This window comes from Schistocerca serialis, chromosome 10 (assembly GCF_023864345.2).
Source record: "Schistocerca serialis cubense isolate TAMUIC-IGC-003099 chromosome 10, iqSchSeri2.2, whole genome shotgun sequence".
In the NCBI taxonomy this organism is placed as follows: domain Eukaryota; kingdom Metazoa; phylum Arthropoda; class Insecta; order Orthoptera; family Acrididae; genus Schistocerca; species Schistocerca serialis.
The window spans coordinates 181,068,116-181,090,222 of NC_064647.1; the positions used below are offsets into that span (position 1 = coordinate 181,068,116).

A 22,107-nucleotide genomic window follows, 5' to 3' on the forward strand; every position below is an offset into this window, starting at 1 on the left:
GGACCCAGTTTGTTTCCTGTTCTATTCAGTTTTTTAAACAAAGACGAATGTCTCTGAACTGTGACATAGATAGAGAGGGAAACAAATGTATTTATTTTTTTTAGTTTAAAAAATCTTGGTTGTAAATCTTGTATTAATAACTGGTATTAATAACTGGTAATTGTTGTTGTTGTTGTTGTTGTTGTTGTTGTTGTTGTGGTCTTCAGTCCTGAGACTGGTTTGATGCAGCTCTCCATGCTACTCTATCCTGTGCAAGCTTCTTCATCTCCCAGTACTTACTGCAACCTATATCCTTCTGAATCTACTTAGTGTATTGATCTCTTGGTCTCCCTCTACGATTTTTACCCTCCACGCTGCCCTCCAATGCTAAATTTGTGATCCCTTGATGCCTCAAAACATGTCCCACCAACCGATCCCTTCTTCTAGTCAAGTTGTGCCACAAACTTCTCCCCAATCCTATTCAATACCTCCTCATTAGTTACGTGATCTACCCATCTAATCTTCAGCATTCTTCTGTAGCACCACATTTCGAAAGCTTCTATTCTCTTCTTGTCCAAACTGGTTATCGTCCATGTTTCACTTCCATACATGGCTACACTCCATACAAATACTTTCAGAAACGACTTCCTGACACTTAAATCTATACTCGATGTTAACAAATTTCTCTTCTTCAGAAACGATTTCCTTGCCATTGCCAGTCTACATTTTATATCCTCTCTACTTCGACCATCATCAGTTATTTTACTCCCCAAATAGCAAAACTCCTTTACTACTTTAAGTGTCTCATTTCCTAATCTAATCCCCTCAGCATCACCCGATTTAATTTGACTACATTCGATTATCCTCGTTTTGCTTTTGTTGATGTTCATCTTATATCCTCCTTTCAAGACACTGTCCATTCCGTTCAACTGCTCTTCCAAGTCCTTTGCTGTCTCTGACAGAATTACAATGTCATCGGCGAACCTCAAAGTTTTTATTTCTTCTCCATGAATTTTAATACCTACTCCGAATTTTTCTTTTGTTTCCTTTACTGCTTGCTCAATATACAGATTGAATAACATCGGGGAGAGGCTACAACCCTGTCTCACTCCTTTCCCAACCACTGCTTCCCTTTCATGCCCCTCGACTCCTATAACTGCCATCTGGTTTCTGTACAAACTGTAAATAGCCTTTCGCTCCCTGTATTTTACCCCTGCCACCTTCAGAATTTGAAAGAGAGTATTCCAGTTAACGTTGTCAAAAGCTTTCTCCAAGTCTACAAATGCTAGAAACGTAGTTTTGCCTTTTCTTAATCTTTCTTCTAAGATAAGTCGTAAGGTTAGTATTGCCTCACGTGTTCCAACATTTCTACGGAATCCAAACTGATCCTCCCCGAGGTCCGCTTCTACCAGTTTTTCCATTCGTCTGTAAAGAATTCGCGTTAGTGTTTTGCAGCTGTGACTTATTAAACTGATAGTTCTGTAATTTTCACATCTGTCAACACCTGCTTTCTTTGGGATTGGAATTATTATATTCTTCTTGAAGTCTGAGGGTATTTCGCCTGTCTCATACATCTTGCTCACCAGATGGTAGAGTTTTGTCATGACTGGCTCTCCCAAGGCCATCAGTAGTTCTAATGGAATGTTGTCTACTCCCGGGGCCTTGTTTCGACTCAGGTCTTTCAGTGCTCTGTCAAACCCTTCACGCAGTATCATATCTCCCATTTCATCTTCATCTACATCCTCTTCCATTTCCATAATATTGTCCTCAAGTGCATCGCCCTCGTATAAACCCTCTATATACTCCTTCCACCTTTCTGCCTTCCTTTCTTTGCTTAGAACTGGGTTGCCATCTGAGCTCTTGATATTCATACAAGTGGTTCTCTTTTCTCCAAAGGTCTCTTTAATTTTCCTGTAGGCAGTATCTATCTTACCCCTAGTGAGACAAGCCTCTACATCCTTACATTTGTACTCTAGCCATCCCTGCTTAGCCATTTTGCACTTCCTGTCAATCTCATTTTTGAGACGTTAGTATTCCTTTTTGCCTGCTTCATTTACTGCATTTTTATATTGTCTCCTTTCATCATTTAAATTCAATATTTCTTCTGTTACCCAAGGATTTCTATTAGCCCTCGTCTTGTTACCTACTTGATCCTCTGCTGCCTTCACTACTTCATCCCTCAGAGCTACCCATTCTTCTTCTACTGTATTTCTTTCCCCCATTCCTGTCAATTTCTCCCTTATGCTCTCCCTGAAACTCTCTACAACCTCTGGTTCTTTCAGTTTATCCAAGTCCCCTCTCCTTAAATTCCCGCCTTTTTGCAGTTTCTTCAGTTTCAATCTGCAGTTCATAACCAATAGATTGTGGTCAGAATCCACATCTGCCCCTGGATATGTCTTACAATTTAAAACCTGGTTCCTAAATCTCTGTCTTACCATTATGTAATCTATCTGATACCTTTTAGTATCTCCAGGTTTCTTCCAGGTATACAACCTTCTTTCATGATTCTTGAACCAAGTGTTAGCTATGATTAAGTTATGCTCTGTGCAAAATTCTACAAGGCGGCTTCCTCCTTCATTTCTTCCCCCCAATCCATATTCACCTACTATGTTTCCTTCTTTCCCTTTTCCTACTGACGAATTCCAGTCACCCATGACTATTAAATTTTCGTCTCCCTTCACTACCTGAATAATTTCTTTTATCTCGTCATACATTTCATCAATTTCTTCATCATCTGCAGAGCTAGTTGGCATATAAACTTGTACTACTGTAGTAGGCATGGGGTTTGTGTCTATCTTGGCCACAATAATGTGTTCACTATGCTGTTTGTAGTAGCTAACCCGCACTCCTATTTTTTTATTCATTATTAAACCTACTCCTGCATTACCTCTATTTGATTTTGTATTTATAACCCTGTAATCACCTGACCAAAAGTCTTGTTCCTCCTGCCACCGAACTTCACTAATTCCCACTATATCTAACTTTAACCTATCCATTTCCCTTTTTAAATTTTCTAACCTACCTGCCCGATTAAGGGATCTGACATTCCACGCTCCGATCCGTAGAATGCCAGTTTTCTTTCTCCTGATAACGACGTCCTCATGAGTAGTCCCCGCCCGGAGATCCGAATGGGGGACTATTTTACCTCCGGAATATTTTACCCAAGAGGACGCCATCATCATGTAATCATACAGTAAAGCTGCATGTCCTCGGCTGTAGTTTCCCCTTGCTTTCAGCCGTTCGCAGTACCAGCACAGCAAGGCCGTTTTGGTTAATGTTACAAGGCCAGATCAGTCAATCATCCAGACTGTTGCCCCTGCAACTACTGAAAAGGCTGCTGCCCCTCTTCAGGAACCACATGTTTGTCTGGCCTGTCAACAGTTACCCCTCCGTTGTGGTTGCACCTATGGTACGGCCATCTGTATCGCTGAGGCACGCAAGCCTCCCCACCAACGGCAAGGTCCATGGTTCATGGGGGGGGGGGGGGGGGGGGGGTAATTAAGAATTTATATTTGTAATGAAAACTGACATTTTTGTGCAGTATGTGATAAGAAATAAGACGACACAAATATTTCATAAAAATGATGATTAGATGCATGTTAATTAGCATATATATTATGAATTTTATGTTTAAATTGATAGTTATTGAATTGAAGGAAAAAATAAAAATATAATGACCAGAACGAACTCAAGCCAACAACAGTAACGTCAAGTTAATGGCTGGTGACACGTCATCTATTGATGCGTATATTCACATTTTTGTTTTAGGATGGCAAAGCCAAAGAAGTTGAAAGCATTAAAACATTGTGGTGGCAGATTGATCTGTAGATTAGCCTGCAGTGTAGGTTTTGTCGGAAGGTGACAGTTGGATTGTGAGTTGGTGAAGCCAGCGAATGTGAAATTAAATAAATCTGGTTGTGGTGATGGACTAATCTGTAGCTTTGCCCAAGGTGTTGGCTGGAAGTTGACAGTTCGGTTGTGAGTTAATGAAGCCAACAAATGTGATGCGAAAAGCCTGTAGCTTAAGCCATTTGCAAAAAAAAAAAAAAAAACAAAAAAGGAACGGACCATCAGTATTTGTTTGCCATTCTATGTGCACAATTGAGAGGGACAGATTTTCTAATGTGTTGAAAATGCCGTTGCAGTATCCTAAAACTAATTTGAAAACTAACTAATTTTAGTAGCTACTTGGTGAAAAATTTCCTTGTATTGTTGTGTGTGGTTTTGCATCTATACTTTGTGTAAGAAGGCAAATACACAGCTGTTTAATCTTCCTGTTTTACAGAGTACAACTGCACCAAGGATGACTACAAGTTCTGGTCGCCGAGCACGGACCATGTCGGTCACATGCCGTGTGTAATGGGGATGCAGGAGACATTTGAGCGGCGCACCCCTCACAGCAACTGCTACAGCGGGCGCGACTACGTCAGGATGGTCCAGATGGAGCCCTGCGGCTGCGAGAGGGATGACTTTGTCTGGTGAGTACTCGCAGTAAGCCTGTCGCAGGATGCAGTTATGTATGCCACTGAACTACACTGCTGTCTGTTAAGATTGCAACACCATGAAGGCATTGTGCAGTAAATGACAAACTGGCACGAAGAGTATTATGTACCTGGATATGCAAATACGTGTTACAGTGCATCCACACAAGGCAGGTACAAGTACTGACATCTATGATTATAGATGTTTGAGACTCATGAAGGTCTCTGGAACCACATATGATGTCTGTTCAAAAAAATTCTGGAACATTTGTATTGTCGTGCTAATGGTGTGTAGGAGCGGAATGTGGTTGGCATTCCAGCCCGCACCTGTGGTTGCGTAACTGCTGGAAGTTTGATTGTTGTATACCTATTACTGTTCAGTGCTGTGTTAACAGAACATTGTGTCACACCGTTTGCAAATTTTGTGATGGTAGAGTTAGAGGAGCAGTGCATTTGCATTAAATTTTGTGTGAAATTCAAGAAAATGTTTACACACATGCACCGAATAATGCAGGAAGCCTAGGGTGATGGTTCACGCGGCTTACAAATGGCTGGATGGAAGATGACGCTCAGTCAGGATGCCCTTCAACTTATACCACTGGTACTAGTGTCAGGAACATCAGCAACATTGCGTGTGCCAATCGAAGACTGACTGTCCAAGAGATTGCAGAAGAATGTAACGTTTCAACTGGATCATGTCGTGAAATCCTGAGAAGGAAACAGCATGATATGTGGTGAGGCAATTAGTGGCTCTTGCATTATGACAACGCACATGCACATTCGACCCTGTTGGTGCATGACTATTGCAAAAAAAATTGCACTGTGCTGCCTCATCCTCCGTATTCTCTCAGCCTGGCCCCTGCGGACCTTTATTTCCAAAGTTGAAAATCCCATTGAAAGGATGAAGATTTGCAGCGATAGACAAGATAAAAGAAAATTTGCAGATGGCGCTTCGTGCGATCGGGCAAGAGGTGTACCGAGGCTGCTTCTGAAAGTGGAAACGGTGTTGAAGCGATGTGTCTATTGTGGAGGAGTGTGTTTCGAAGAAGACTATGCACAATAAGTAAATGGTAGTGTAGAAAAGTTTGGTGGACAAAGTTCCAGAATTTTTTGAACAGAACTCATTGTGTCATTTCTGATTACAGCCCCCGTGCCTGGGTTTCAGGCAAGATCCCCCCATTTTGGTTTATGCTGAGGTACTATTCCAATAGAGCTGGAGAGCTTGTGCAATGCTATTGGAGTTTAGGAGGAATACCAAGTGGGCTGAGATGTGAATGGGAATTTGGACTAAGGAGTGGGACACGCTGGGGTAGTCAGTGCAATTGTGCATTTGCTTAAAGCATGTACGAGTATGCACGACTTTCATGTAGGACCCGTCATTTCATTCAATGCTGTGGTGCTATTCCAGTACAGTTGCACAGCAATGCCACTTGAATTTAGGAGAAATACAAAATTTGGCTGAGGGGTGAATGGGAATTTGGATTGAGGATGGAGGCGTGCCAAGGTAGTCCATGAGTCCATGCAGTTGTGCAAAGCCACTGTGCCAGGGTGGTGTGGTGGTTAGTGCATCTACCTTGTGATCAGGAGACCTGGATTTGTATCCCGTCCTTTGTACAAATTTTTGTCACTTAAGTCTGCATATATATTTCATAGATTTTTGCGACTTGAAAATGTCTCTGGAACTAAATACAGTAAAACGTCGTTAACACGAATCCGAAGGGACCGAAAAATCAGGAGTTCGTGTTAAAAAAATTCGTGTTAAGTGAAAAACACAGATTTTAATAAGTCTACATGTACAGCAATAGTAATGCACTACACTATCAATCACGTTATTGTAGACTTATAACACTATAAAGTGATTGTAAAATCCAAGTACTCACAAATTATGTACGTTACTTTCTTGGAAAAATTTTGGTCATGGTTCGCTGACGTTCATGGGAACGATAATATTTTGTAATTTCACAACCAATTGTAATGATAGCGTCCGTAAACCCAGCAGTGACGTCGGATGTTGAAGCGAACTGTTCTAAACAATCCAAGGCTGTAAACATCTCATGACAGGTAGGTGGAATGGTATCTGTATTCTCTTCCTCTTCACTTTCTTCTGATGGCCCTTCTTGCACCTCGTTCACAGATTTTGGCACATCAGATTTCACAAAACCACATATGGCAATATTGCCGTCTACACTAATGAATTCTTCGAAACTAATCCCAGGGTTCGCAACGTCCTGCAGAACTGTCCATTCATCAGGTGAAGTGACATCTTCAATGTTGCTATGTCTCCAAGCTCTGTTAAAGCACTTCCCTATATGATGTGGTGATACTGAGTTCCAGGCTGCTGCGATGGCTTTTATTGCGTCAAGCAGATTCCAATTTGGGGTGTCACTATTGTTTTCAGCAGCATGAATTGCAGCTCTTACAAGTCGCTTATGATAAGCTCTCTTTATGAGAGAGATTATGCCTTGAACCAAAGGCTGAAGGCGGCTTGTGGCATTGGGTGGAAAAAACTGAACCTTTGCTGGATAGGTTCAGATCATGAACGCTATGGGCAGTACATCTGTCCAATGTAAGAACAACAAGTCTATTTTGAGCAACCATTTGACTGTTGAAACAAAGAAGCCACTTGAGAAATGATGTGGCATCGATCCAAGCTTTCTTGTGGTGAGAGTAGATGCAAGGTAAAGTGTCCATATTTATGTTTTAAACAACGTTGTTTCTCGGATTTACGGATAACCCAGGGACGAAACTTCTCACTGCCGTCAGCATTACAGCACAGTACAACAGTCACACGTTGTTTGCTTCGTGCTCCACCGTGACACTTATCACCTTTTATCCCCAGGGTGTGATTTGGAAAAAGATTGTAGAAAAATTCAGTTTCATCCATGTTAAACACATCACACGTGGTATACTTTCCCTCACTCGGTTGAATTCATGCAACCAGCTGTTCGTACTTTCTTCATCAACTTTATTTGCTTCACCACAAATTTGTACAGGTGAAATTGAATGTCTCTTTTGGAACCGATACAACCAACCACCAGAGCAACGGAAGTCTTCGATGCCCATATCTTTAGCAATATCATTTGCTTTCGACTGAATCACAGGGCCAGTTAAAGGTATGTTAGATGCACGCATATGATTGAACCATTCTAGCAGTAATGTCTCGATGTCTTCATACTTGGTGGTACGAAGTCGTTTAAATTTGTTTCCAGAACCTGATGCCGCAGCATTAATAATTTTTTTTCGATTCTTAATAATCGTAGATAAAGTAGATTTAGGTATTCCAAACTGCTCTGCAATTGCTGTTTTCTTGGTACCACGGTCCACTTCATCTAGAATCTTAAGCTTTAACTGTACATTTAGAGCTGTCTGTTTCCTCTTTTCCATTTTCGCGTGCTCTGGTACCGGTTGTAACTGTAGATTTTATCCAGTAATCCAACTTGATACGGCTACGACTAACAGAACACCTGTCAAATCTGGCACTGAGTGCATTCCTAAATGCTGCTGCACACTTTATTGAATGTCTTACAATGTACAGCATACGCTGATTGTTGAGGTGATAATCGCGGCTACCGACCTACAATACATTAAAAACGAGTCAACAATCAGTATAATTAGCTTTGTAGCTACATTTCCTACATTTATTTCGGAAAAAAAATTTACACTTTACAATACTCTAGGGTCGGAAGTTTGAATTACGGTGAAATTTAATTACGCTAGGAACCAAAATTTGTGTTAACCGATAAAACACACCATAAGAACTAATGTATTCCTGGCGGGACCAATATTTTTTTCGCGTTAACCGCGAGTTCGTCTTGTGCGAGTTCGCGCTAACGAGGTTATACTGTAGTTTCATTTGATAAAAGAAAATGGGTGCAATCGAAATCGGCCATTACAATATGTATAGTTGTAATCTGTCATGAAGCCACGGTTTATAAAAAGAAAAGTGACATGTTTTACTAAGGAACTGACTTTAGCCTGCATCCAGAGATGTGTCTTCATTCCTTTTCGACTAGTTGTGCATAGCTTGTAGTAAAAATCCTGTACAAAGGAAGAATATGGGCAAAAGTGACACTGTGCTATGAGCACTGTGCCAGTATTGCTGCAAAAGACAGAAATCTTATTTTGTTCCCTTGCAGTCCACAGTTTTGAAATTAATTCCTGCACAAATTGTGAAGCTGACTGTTACATTCCCTAGTCATTGCTGTTCTTGCATGCAGCCCTGTGTGCAAAACTTAATTCTGTATGAGCAAAAACTAATTGCTTACAGTGATGTGGGCTTCTTCCAACACGAGACATCACTGGACTGCATCCGCAACAAGACAGTGGAAAGCCCCTATGAGATTCCAGATACATGTAAGCCGGGAGCATTCTACAGCCGAACAAAAGGCTACATTCATATCCCGGGAGACGCGTGTCAGGGCGGCAACGAACAGCGCTACCTCCCAGAGTCTCTGCCGTGCCCCGTTCGGTAAGTATTTTGTGTTATGATTGTTCTCCTCACCTTCTTTTAAAGTCTAATAAGAATGTTTGTGAGTGTTCTGTCAAGTCAATAACTCTGTTATGTATGCACAATTTATAGAGGACAGACAGTATTTTTTTACAGTTAAACAGAATGTTTGAGGAGGACTTATTTACTCTTGAGAGGGTGTAATTCCCCATATTGCCAATACACATATACAGTGTATTTCACAACTTGTGTTACATATTTACTACTGCGAAATACATCTTCTCTATTGCACAAGTGCTCATACCTCTTAAGGTATACCTTTTAGAACTCATGTTTACTAGACATATTTTCTGGTTTTGTTCCATACCACCACCTCTGAAAATTGCTGTACATGTATGCCACTGTCAGAGGTATCAGAATGATTTTCGCTTAATACTTTCAACTCATTTGTTTCCAGTACTAGAACCCTTGCATCAAGTTGATACATTTGTCCTTCTCTATCATCCTAGAAAGTTTGTAATATTGTCACAGAATCAACCTGTATATACATACTTTGACAGGTGCCTTACCTATAACTTTGGCACTCTTTAGTGTTGTCGGATGACGTTTCTGGACATGGGTTCCTATGTAAATCTTGACCTACTAAGTCCCCTCTACAACCTCTAGAAGTGTGTAATGTGATTGCGAAACATGCTGTATAAGTAAAAGTATTTAAAAAAACTGCTTAGCCTTCAGAACTTAATTCCATTTCCAGGGAGCAGGGATGAATAGTTTTGGGGGAAAGGAAGGGGGAGGTTAGGAAAAAGACATGTCACTCAGAAAAGAACAACTAACAGTTTTGAATTTGTGGATTGTCTTTTGGCAGTATGTGGTATTTTGTGTGCTGTTTGGCCAGCCATTCTCTTTCCTTGAAATAATAAAATTTTCTCATGCATAATTTCCTTTTGGTATGATAGTTGTAGTATTTTTGGTAGATGTTTCAAAAGATGCCCTTAAAAGTGAATGCAAAACCACATGACAATGGCTTGTTCAGTCCTCGAAATATTGTGCATAAAAATGAAATTACCAGTCGAACTAGAGACTGCAAAAAAAAAAAAAAAAAAAAAAGAGTCATCATCTTTTATATCAATTCTGCCAGATGAAAAAAGTTAAGCACTCTGAAAACATCGTCGGATGTCAACATAACTTTGTACACGTTCACACCACTGGCAAGTATGTAAATGAAGAGTCATACATCGGTATGACAGGTAGAAAGAAAAAAATCAGGTGGTTCTCTGCAGAATCTCTGAAGAAAGCAGCTTGAGGTAGCTACTGACAAGGAGGAGGGATAGGATGGTAGCACATATGCAGGTGCTACTCTCAGATGAAGAGGTTAGCACAAGAAACGAATTTGTGATGGACCACATCAAGATTGGAGGGGACAGGGGAGTGTTGCAGGGTGTTGTTACCTGAGCTGTCAGTGTACATAAGGAAGCGTGAAATATCGGGTGTCGAGGGAGCACTGTGAAGGAAGAGGAGATGGCGTGTACTCGTGTGAGATGGCATTATCGGCACTTGGTATCGTCGGGAAGGGGCCTCATTGAGGTTCTCCATTTTGCCAGCTGGGCCAGTTGTGCAACATACAGACTTTTTGGGCTTTCGGATGTGACAGTGGCCTGATTTTGGACAGCATGGGAACACGAGGGCAAACTTATTAGTCATTGAGGTTCCAGTCGACCACGTCTGACTACCACGAGGAAGGACTGCTGTACGTGATGATGTGCCAAGTGCACATCTGTGCCTGCCATCTGAGAACAAGTAGTGGACTCCCTGCAATGTTCTGTGTCATCCCGCACCACTGGTCAGAGGCAGGCAGCAGCCATACTAGGGAATTACCATCCCATGTGTAAGCTGCCATTAACACCACAACACAGATACGTGCATTTAGAGTGATGCTGTGACTGGGAGGTGTGGACAGCTGACAAATGACGTCGCACTGTGCTCGGTGACGAATTGCAGTTTTGCAGTACCGTAATGCCCCTCGTCAGTAAGTGTAGCGGCAACCTGGCGAGAAGTCCCATTCTTCAGTGCATTGGACAGACACAGTGGTGTTACTACTAGCATGATAGTGTAGGGAGCCATTGTAAATGATGTAAATGACCTCAGGTCATGGCTGGTAGTGGTTGAGGGAACTGGCTGTATGAGGGGGGGGGGGGGGGGGGGGCGCACACACACACACACACACACACACACACACACACACACAAAAATAACATTGCTTTGGGTGGTGCTTGTACAGTACACATTTCTGCTGTTAGGCATGTATGTATTGTCAGTTCAGTGCCGTCTGTGTTGTTAACCTAGCCTGTTCTGTTCATGTGCAGTGACTGGTTATGCTGGCCCTGTTTTTTTTTTCTTTTTCTTTTTTTTTTTTTCCTTCTCGGAGTTTAAGTGAATAATGTGCAGCTGTGAAATTTTTTCTACTATGTAAAATTTCTGCTGAAACTGTTTTAATGTTGAAAACAGTGTACCAAGATGGCACTATGGAAAAAACTCGAGTGTACGAGCAGTTTGCTCGATTTAAAAATGGGGGAATGTCGATTAATGACAGACCTCATTCTGGACATCTGTCAATTATCCGAATCAACAAAAATATTGAAAAAACTTGTTCCACCAGGTCAGGCAAGCAATCCAACCATTTATTTTGTAGTTTTAAGAAGATCGCACAACAGTGTTCGTCAAAAAAGACCTGATTTGTATCAGACTGGAGACCGGTTCTTCCATCATGACAACGCACCTGCACAAGGCCACCTCTGTTGTTTGTGGCTAAAAATAGCACAGTTCCGCTGCTCCACACACCTTACTCACTTCACTCCGTGGAACATTTTGTTATTTCCATGCATGAAAAGATACATGGAAGGACACCGGTATGACAACATTGAAGAAGACAAGGAAAAAAAAAAGGGAGCAGCTGTCAGCCATTTCTAAGGATGACTACAAAAAACGTTTCGAATAGTGGAAGCATTGATGGAGTGAATGTATTAGTTGTAATGGAGAGTATTTTGATGGGGATAAGGTTGCTTTGTAAACAGTTTGAAAATATATAGCTATTAAAATAATTCCTTTTCTTTCTCTTTTCCTTTTACCCCCTCGCACAATGGAATGACATAGACATTTCATGTATTAGCTCTCATGTGACAGTATTGTGGTAGCATTTTTCAACGGTGCTTCTCCACTTGTCACACACGTGTGTCCCCAGATCAGTCCCTGATAAGACCTGCATGGGACCAGCAAGGACATCAACTCTGTCTTAGTGGCAGTACCCAGGATATCGAGTGCCATGGAGCAGCTTGTCTCAGAAGAGAATACAATGGCTTCATGACACCCTTCCCAACTGAATCAGTGCGTGTATCCAGGCCAGACACGGTGCAATATCATATTGATAAGTGGGAACTTACTGGCAAGTTGTTTGCAAATCTGACTCAGTTTTTTAACTACTGTTATTTCATTGCACGTACTCTCAATGCAAGAAGTTTTATTCCATTTCCTTCTGTAGTTTTGATGCTTCTCTCTCTCTCTCTCTCTCTCTCTCTCTCTCTCTCTCTGTGTGTGTGTGTGTGTGTGTGTGTGTGTGTGTGTGTGTGTGTGTGTGTGTTTAGTCCGGCAGTGCCTGACAGAGAGAGATACACACCTTGCAGGGGAACAGGAAATGTAGTAAAACTTTGTCATGTTAAATGGAGTAAAACTCCACGAGTTTGAGAGGATATGTAAATGTTAGTTTAGTGAACACAAAATTGAGTCAGATTTACAAAGGACTTGGCATTCTGAGTCCACTCATCAGTATTATGTTGCAACCTTCAACCAGTTATTAGAAAAGATAGAACACATAGCCTAGCTTTGGACAAAATTTTTATTCGAACCAGACAGACACCTGGAGCGTGTGACCTCTAAATAATGAAAACTCCCTTCTGTTATGAGTTTCTTGGAGAGGACTGGAGTTATCTCTTGTCAGCATCTGAACTTTTTTTTTTAGATTGGTACCTGACATATACATTACTTGAATGTAAAATAAATGTGCTTTGTGTAAATTGTCTCTGTAATATGTAAGCAACTTTTTCTGTCTTGTAATATCTCATATACATGTACATACTTAGAGAAGTTGTCCACAAACTCTTATCAGTTTATTCTAACTTGTTCATGTTTATCTATTAATTTCTATGCATAAATCTACATCTATATATACATTTCACAAGGCACTGTACAGTACAGAAGGTACATTACTTGGCTTCCTCTTCTTACTACCAATATTATGAGCAATATTGGTCACAGGTAATGATAAATATCATTGAGCTACTTACAGAGAAGACTGGAAGAGCTATTGATGCATTTACATCAAAGGCACGGACTGTGTTGTAGAATATGTTTAGAAATACCCGAACTGGGGACTGACAGCTAAGAATTAATTGTCTTATTGTTAATATGTGCAATGTAATATAATTAAATTTATGATTGAAGAGTAAAATGCGAGAGTTTAGCTGTTCTGCTTTCAGACAGGCATCTATTCACCTATAGAACAAACGATACTCCATACACTCTTAACAACTGAGATTTCTATTAAAGTGTACTGTTACAAGTTGACAGTATAAAGAGCAAAGTAAATATAGAGAGGTTAGTGCATTATCACAGGTGGGGAGATAACACATGAAAGGGTGCTTATTGTAAAGTTTATATTGTGTTCTCCCTCTCCCCTCTCGCTTCCCCGGCCCCTCCAGTTTTGATGCACCCTGCCGCGAATTCCTTTCTTGTGGTAATGTCTTCATTTGAGAGTATGTCCTACACATGTGCTTTCATCCTGTCCCTTCTTCTTGTTGGTGATTACCATAAGTTTCTTTCTTCACCGATTGTGCAGAGAACCACCTCATTTCGTATCTTACCATTCTACCTAATTTTCAACATTCTTCTGTAGCACCACATCTCAAACGTTTATATCCTCTTCTGTTCCATTTTTGCACAGTGAGTGTTTCACTACCATACAATACTGTGCTCCAAATGTATATTCTCAGAAATTTCTTCCTCAAATGAAGGCCCATATTTATTACTAGCAGACTTCTCTTGGGCAATAATGCCCACTTTGCCTATGATGATCTGGTTTTTATGCCGTCATTGCTTTGTCTGTCATGTGTTATTTTGCTTCCAAGGTAGCAGAATTCCTTAACTTTGTCTACTTTGTGGTCCCCAATTCTGATAAGTTTGTTGTTGACCTCATTTCTGCTTACTCATTACTGTTGTCTTTCTTTGGTTTACTCTCAATCCATATTCTATGCTCATTAGACTGTTTATTTTATTTCTGAGGAATGCATCATCATCAGCATATCTTCCTTTCCCCCTTAATTTCAGTCCCACTCTTTAAGCTGTCTTTTATTTCCACCATCACTGCCTTGATGCATAGATTGAACAGAAGAGTAAAGGATTACATCCCTGTCTTACACACTTTTTAATCTGAGCACTTCATGCTTGGTCTTCCAATCTTATTGTTCCCTCTCGGTTCTTACACACGTTTAGATTCGTCATATTTCCATATTGCTCACTCCTGTCTTCCTCAGTATTTTGAACAGCTTGCATCGTATTATATTCTCAAACGCAGAACATATGATCACTTTAAAGCATTCAGGGGAGGGGATCTACAAGTGAATATGTGCTTTATGGTGTTGGTACATGATCTGAATGTGTACTGATTTCACTGGAAATTCCACCTGTAACAGTGTTGTTGTGGAAAAAATCTAAAAGCAAAAGTTCTTCATGTTTCTGATTCTTGTTTGTTTGTGTGTTGCAGAGAGCTAAGAGAATTTCTAATCGTAGCGCAGCGAGAACGGATAGCTCGCTATGATTTGTCGGAGGACACTTGGGAAGAGCTACCAGTGAGGGGATTGCAGAATGTGATTGCTATTGATTTTGACCTCCACAACAACTGCGTTTATTGGGCTGACATAGCTAATGACACTATTGGGGTAAGATTCTCCATTTTAATAGTGTTGCTTTGTCTCTTTTAATAAATGGTTTTTCTGGGACAGCAGATGTTTCAGTAATCGTGCTTTGTAATTGGGTAGACAAAAGATCTGCTCACAAAGTGGCGGCAGGGGAATGAACACACAACTTTTGGAACCAGTGGATTCTCCTCCTGGCAGAAGGGTCAAAGGGGAAGGAAGAGAGGTGAAGGAAAAGAGCTGGTGGGAGAATTCGGAAAAGTTGCCCAGAACCCCAGGTCAGTGAAATTCACCGACGGGATGAGAAGGAAAGACCGATTGATCAGTCTTTATCAAACTCTACTTCGTAAACATCTCCAGTGCTTTTCCTTCACCCCTCTCTGTTCCCATTCAACCCTTCTGCCAGAAGAAGTCATCACTGGCTCTGAAAGCTTGCAGATTTAAGTAATTTTATGTGTGTGTTCTCTTGCCATCACTGGGTAGTAGATACTTTTTATCTATATAGTTACATTATATTTTGAAATAGTTATTAATTTTATGAATAAGTATGTATTGGAGGATGTGTTCCAGTGCATCTTGTGTCATTGTGACTTTGCTGCAATGATTGATGTTGTAGCGGAAAACTTAGTATGAATAAAAATACATTTCCTTGGTGAACAAATAATATGGAAAGGATATATTGCTATCCACCACAGAAGAGGTGTTGAATTGCATACAGACACAATGAAAAGGGACACCAGAAATATTTCTAGTGTTTTTTTTTTTTCATTATTATTCATTGTACCTGCCTGCAGCTCAATGCCTCGTATGTATGGTGAATACCAATCTATTCCTTCCATATTGTTATTACTTCATCCTGGACTTTCCATTGTTTAATTTTCCTTTAGTGGTGGTGGTGGGAGGGGGGGGGGGGGGAGAGGGAGGTACACCATCTGTGTGCTTCAGCCGACTTTTCCCCTTTAAAAGAGAATATGGAGACACATTCAAATTTTCCAAAGTGGACTGCTTTGGTGGGAGGGGTGGGGGTGGGTGGGAATGTGATTCAGTCAAATCACTGCTATCAATAGCAATATTAGTAGTTCAGAACCCTGTAATGATTTATGCAGCAGAGCAAGAAGATGGTCATTTTACACCATCTGACACTGACTTAATTGGCATATCAAATTGGTCAGATTCAGTTAAACTACCACCAGTGACTACGAAACTTGTTGCAACATTGCTTTGAGGCAATTCAGTTGATAACTTGTAAAGATCGCATAAATGAAATTCATTTAAAAAAAGCCAGCATTCTTGTTAAAAATATGACCATTTTTTTGTTGTCAGAGGCTATTGAACTTAAAAGGATGTTTCAATGCTGAAAATTTTTTAGCTATCTCAAAGTCTAAACAAATGATTCCAAGGAGTGGATGAACAACAATGTAATGTTGTTAACTATTACTTTTGCTTTTAAACATGACATATATAGTGAAACAAACGTATATCTTCCTACCTGTAATATACCGAGCAAATGAGCAAGCTTCATACCTCTTTCAGCTGTGTGTCTTCAGAATATGTTGGTATTGTATTAATACATTAGTATCAAAATTAGAAATGAAATATTGTAATTCTCATTATGGCTGTGTGCTTAAGCTTTGTGATACAAATGTAAAAAATAAAAGCACTATTCTTATATGCACAGAGAGGGAATAACCCTTGACTTCCTTTTTTCTTTTACAGCGCCAGTGCCTCAATGGCAGCGAAATTTATCATGAGATTCTAGTAAGTTCGAATCTGTCGTCAGTTGAAGGGATGGCCTTAGACTGGGTATCACACCACCTGTACTTTGTGGATGGAGTGCGCTCAATGATAGAGGTTGTACGAACCGATCTGAATGTAGAGGGCCGCATGCGTGCTACCATTCTTTCACCACCAACTCTGTCCAAACCTCGTGGGATTGCTGTTCATCCTCAGCAAGGGTTTGTAGCCTGTGTGCATTGAAACTGTAGAATATTTTTGAAAATATGTCTGTGTTAAAATTACCCTAGAGCTGTTTCTGTCATGTGGTGCTTAAACATTCTGGTGTTGGCTGTTTGTAATTGTATTACTTCTGTCACAAAATATATCTGCAAGGGAAATACTGTATCTGATGCATCCAGAAAGAACACGCTGTTCAATACATATAGCTACTGTGGCACTTTCCAGTGGTCTCAAAGGTGCTATGAGATTCTTGTTATGAATTTTTTTGCTGTTTTATTTGGTTGGTCGTGGAAGCTGATCTTGTAAATTCAAGGAAAATGAAACTGTAGACATTCATAGTCATCTGTTGGAGGGCTACAGAGGATATGTAATGTGTAGTGGAGTGATCAGGAAATGTGACAACTTTGAGACTTTAGCCAGTACTTCAAAGTAAAAGAGATAGTAGGCTATTTGAAAAAAATTACTTTATATGGATATGAAGAATCTTCCTACTGACCTGAATAGATATCAGGTTACATCCATCTTTTTCGTCTCTGAAGTTCCTTAGAGGTGAGCATTCTGAGGAGAGTGAAAACTTAAAGATGTTACAGGGTTAGATATCACCGGTGTCAATATTCACTAATTGTGTTGTAGCATAGCATCAGTTTCTGTATTCTTTAACAGAAGCACATTTTGCATATATATGAAGTATTAATGCATTTACAACACGATGGAAATTCATCTAAATTAAAAAAAGCACTTGAAAAAAGTGACCATTTTTATCTTGATGTGCCTCACATGACTACTTTAGCAAATCTTCCATTGTGAATACGTAAAAAGTGACTGTAAATTTCAGTAAACAGATGTATTTTTGTCTTATCCCTAGATTGTTGTTCTGGACTGATTGGGCACCAAACAATCCATCGGTGAGTCGTGCCAACTCCGACGGTTCTGACCCCAGGCGGCTGTTTGGTAGATCGTATGTGGACTGGCCTAACGGAATTACAGTTGACCACATCGCGGAACGCATCTACTGGGTGGATGCACGACTTGATTACATTGGTTCTGCAGATCTGGATGGCAAAGGTTTCAAGAAGATAATTGCAAATACGGTTAGTGAACATTTTTCACCATATTTGTGAAGCAGTTTTTGCTAATGTTTACTCCAATTTCAGAGTATTTTTGTGTGTCAGTAAAACACAGGAAAATTAAATTTCTGAATTTCCACTGCAGTATAATGAATACTGTGTTGCCGCAAAAAGAGACAACTGATCAGGTTGGGAGGGGAAGAGGGGAGTTAGTGAAGTGAAATAATAAAGGAGAGAAAAAATCAGGCAGAGAGTAAGTGGTCATGTGTAGTACATGGATAATCACAGTGTCAGATTCAGTCAAGACACAATAGGAAGAAAATTAGTTGTGCAGTTATGAACAAGTAGGAAAGCAGAAAAGGAAACAGGGAAAAACCAAAATGACGCTGGTTGGTGGGAATGTGGGAAAAGGAGGGGGGGGGGGGGGGGGGGTAAGGGAGAGATCAAAAAGTAACATATAAGTCAGTTCAACGTATAAATAAAAAGTAATGGGGTTGATACTTTCAGAGGAGGGGTAGTCCATGATGGTGATGGGATGCCAGGATATGTTAGAAAGTAAGTTCCTGTATCTGGAGTTGAGAGTAAATTGTATTGGTTGGGAGGATCCAAACAGCGAATATGGTGTAATGAGCACTCATGTATGTCAAGTCTTGCTGCAGAGCATCCACAGCAACTTGGTACTAGATGATCAAAAAGTTGTGAAGGTCTTCTGTATCCGTGCATGCACTCAGCCAATTTAATGGTTGTCATTCCTCTATAAAAGATCAGGCAGCGGACGCCGGTTATTTAGTATTGCCAGTTGTTCTGCTCTTGGTGTTGTAGGATTCCCAGTGGTGATTCTGGAGTAGGTGGTAGTTGGTATAAGCATAGAACACATTTCACAGCAGTGATGTGGGGTAGGAAACCTCGGTTAAGGATAATGGACGGGAAATGTCATACCACTTAACAAGAGTGTTACAAAGGTTGTAAGGGGGAGGGTATCCAGGAGAGAGCTCATTTCAGGGTTTGAGTTGAGGGAAACGTAGCTCTAGTGGAGTAACGTATCATGACATTAGAGGCCAGGGGGAGGGGTTTGTCAGCACTGATGTGGTTGTCTTTTTATTTTTTTTTGGGGGGGGGGGGGGGGTGGGGGCATGGGAGACACGAGAGATGTATTTGATAGAGTTTGAGAGGAGAAGATTTGTTGAGGGCAAGATCTATGGGGAGGCTGTGGCAGAGGAAAGTCTGGGAGAAGTTGACGGTGTAGGTGTGAAGGGATCCGTTGGGGGTGACACTTTCACAGCAGATGCCTAGGCTATATGGAAAGGGTGTACTTGATATGGAAGGGGTGGTTACTCGCAAGGTTTAGGTATTTTTGCTTATTTTTTGGTTTTGAGGGTGCTAACTCAAGTGAGACGGAGGTCAATGCCCAGGAACCTGGTTTTGGATTTGGAAAATTATGAGGTGAATTAGATTTAGGAGAAGGAGTTGGCTAAGCTGTTAAAAGAAGTGAAGAATCTACATTATGAATTCAGACTGCATTGACACTTGTAGAAAAAGAAGATATTTTCTATGATGCCTGGAATTTACCAGGGTGTAAAAAATTATTTTTAACATATTCTGACTAGTCAAAATTACAAACTATTGTATTTTATTGTCATAAAGTATCTGTCTAAAAATTTAACATTATACCTGTTCTAAATTTATACCATTTATTGGTTACCTACATTTTGATAAAACAAGTAGACATGAAATGAGATGGTTTACATTAATATGCAGATCACTTTTTTCCACTTTTTTCACTTATGAAGTGGTTTCCTTGTTGGTTTAAGGTTTTCTGTGGGTTCTGGCACTCTCCTCGTAGTTTAAGCTAAGTCAGAACCCTTTATGAGGTCTGTCACCTGACATAATATGTTGTATTTAACTTTTTCTTCTAATTTCGCCATAGCTGATTCTCTTGATGTAGAGGTACTACTGCTCAATGACTCTGAAATTCCATGTATAGCCGAGGAGAAGCTTGACTTCTTCACATTCTGCAGCTGTTCTTGGAGCAAAAGAAGATAATTTCTACTCTTATCACAAACAAGCAAGCCCACTACATTGCTTTTACATACACCCATTTCTTTGAATGGGTGCACAAATCATTAGGGACTCATGAATAAGAGTAGAGCACAACTTTTCATACAACATAAGCATTAAAAACTCAACATGACATCCAAGATTACCACATATTTTATTTATTGCAAAACCATCTTGTCTTCCATTTTCATTCTTGGAGAGTGTGGTTACTCCACAATGGTCAAGCCACCACCAAGCTGCAGAGCAAAAATGTAAAAGGCCCTCTTTCCTTACACTACAGAGTACGTGAAATTTCATTTGCCTAAATGAACCCTGTTATCAGTGGTGTCACTATTTTTAACATTCATCATCACACTAATGGGACAGCTGTGAAATTTATAACTTCATTGTCACAAATATTTATTATACGGACAGTGTATCATGGCAGTCGGCCACGATCGGAAACAGATGAGAACTTAGAACAGGGCTTCACAATATACGTGCTCGCGGAGCAAGCTGTGAGCAGCAAGGCGCGAGCACGGAGCAGCGCGAGCACGCTACCCCCACTACCGGACCAGAGCGGAGAGTGGGGAGAGTCATGTGGGGCACACTACAGCTGCCGCCAGTCAATGTAAATCCGCGGCCACCTGCAGGGATTTCACTCATGAATTATTACTGCGACAAATGAAACAAATATAGGAGAATGTACATGTGCCACATAATTTTATTAGCTTAGTGTATGCCTCTGCATTCGTATTAATTTGTGAACTGTTGCACAATAAAAGGTGTCACTGAAGTGTGGGATTCTCGGTTATCTTGTACTTTTTGCCCTTTACAATTGTGTCTATGTTCGGAGTAATTGTTCTTGTGCATTTTAGGTGCAGCGTGCAGTTTAAATTTTGATCAGACAATGTGTTTCTCAGGTGCGTCTTGTTACATTTCATTGCAGAGAACAGTTATTCACAAACATACATGGAACCGAACATTGATATTATTGTAGCCGCCAGTTTGTGCAAACGAGGAAATCTATCCTGAGGGAAGTGTCTGTAGAATTCCAAAATGTTTTTCTTGTTCTGAAATTTGTCTCTGTATTCTGTCACACTGCAGGTCAATAATTTCTAGTTGCAGCTCAGGACGAATCTCTTCAATATTCGCTGAATATGGAGAGGAGAACAGTTCAAAATCACTGTCTAGTGCTGTCAGATCTTGAAAGCGTTGATCAAATTCTTCCTTAAGGGCAACTAAACTATGTGAATAACGTTCACAGTCTTTGTGAACATCTTGCATGGATGATAATTTAGGAAAATGAGCTATATTTCCTGTTTCCAGCTGACTCACCCGAAGTATCAATTTCATTTTAAAAGCTCATATTGGATCTATGAAATGAGTAATTAGCAGATCTTTACCTTGTAGTGAAATGTTCAAAGCATTCAGATGGCTAGTTAAATCTGCTAAGAATGCGAAATCACATTTCCATGAAGGCTCTTTCAATTCAGGAACACACGTTATTTATTTCCACGAACATATTTATCTCATCTAATAGGTAAAAAAATCGATTTAATAATTTGCCACGACTAAGCCAGCAGACCTCACTGTAATAAGGCAGGCTAGCATACTGGCTTTCTACATCCTCAAGAAAGCTTTTAAATTGCCTGTGTTGTAGCCCATGCTTCCTTATATAATTGGTTGTACAAACAACAACACTCATCACATTTTTTAGAGTGATACTCTTTGCACATAAGTTTTCCTGGTGGATCAAACAGTGAGCGCCCCTTATTTCATTCGGCACAGTCAGTTTCTGCATTTCCTCCTTCAACAGCACAACGAAACCTGATTTTTTTCCCCTGTCATCACTGGTGCACCGTCTGTAGACACTGAAACTAAAGAATTCCACGACAATCCTATATTTTCAACACTTTCTTCAACATGACTTAAAATACCAGCTCCGGTTGTAGTGTTCTTCATGGCTACTACATCGAGGAGCTCCTCCCTCACCTGAAGATCTCTATTAACACCTCTAATAAATATGGCAAGCTGCGCTGTTCCAGTGATATCAACACTTTCGTCCAGAGCTAGAGAATACACCATAAAATCTTTACAGATATTTGAAAGCTGGCTCTGGACGTTGTCTGCCATGTCCTGTATGCGATGCATAACGGTCATGATAGATAATGGCA

The 22,107-nt window shown here is 40.4% G+C and overlaps 1 protein-coding gene across 2 annotated transcripts in view; it reads left to right on the top strand.

Moving 5' to 3' along the window:
• The window catches only part of LOC126425002 (sortilin-related receptor-like), a 219,676-nt gene that overhangs the window by 53,959 nt on the left and 143,610 nt on the right, over nucleotides 1-22,107 (top strand). For both annotated transcript variants that reach the window (XM_050087901.1, XM_050087900.1), the window contains exons 9-13: nucleotides 4,265-4,457; nucleotides 8,728-8,928; nucleotides 14,720-14,894; nucleotides 16,587-16,825; nucleotides 17,692-17,917. In XM_050087901.1, the coding sequence (XP_049943858.1) occupies nucleotides 4,265-4,457; nucleotides 8,728-8,928; nucleotides 14,720-14,894; nucleotides 16,587-16,825; nucleotides 17,692-17,917 (1,034 nt within the window). The remainder of the gene's footprint in view (nucleotides 1-4,264; nucleotides 4,458-8,727; nucleotides 8,929-14,719; nucleotides 14,895-16,586; nucleotides 16,826-17,691; nucleotides 17,918-22,107) is intronic.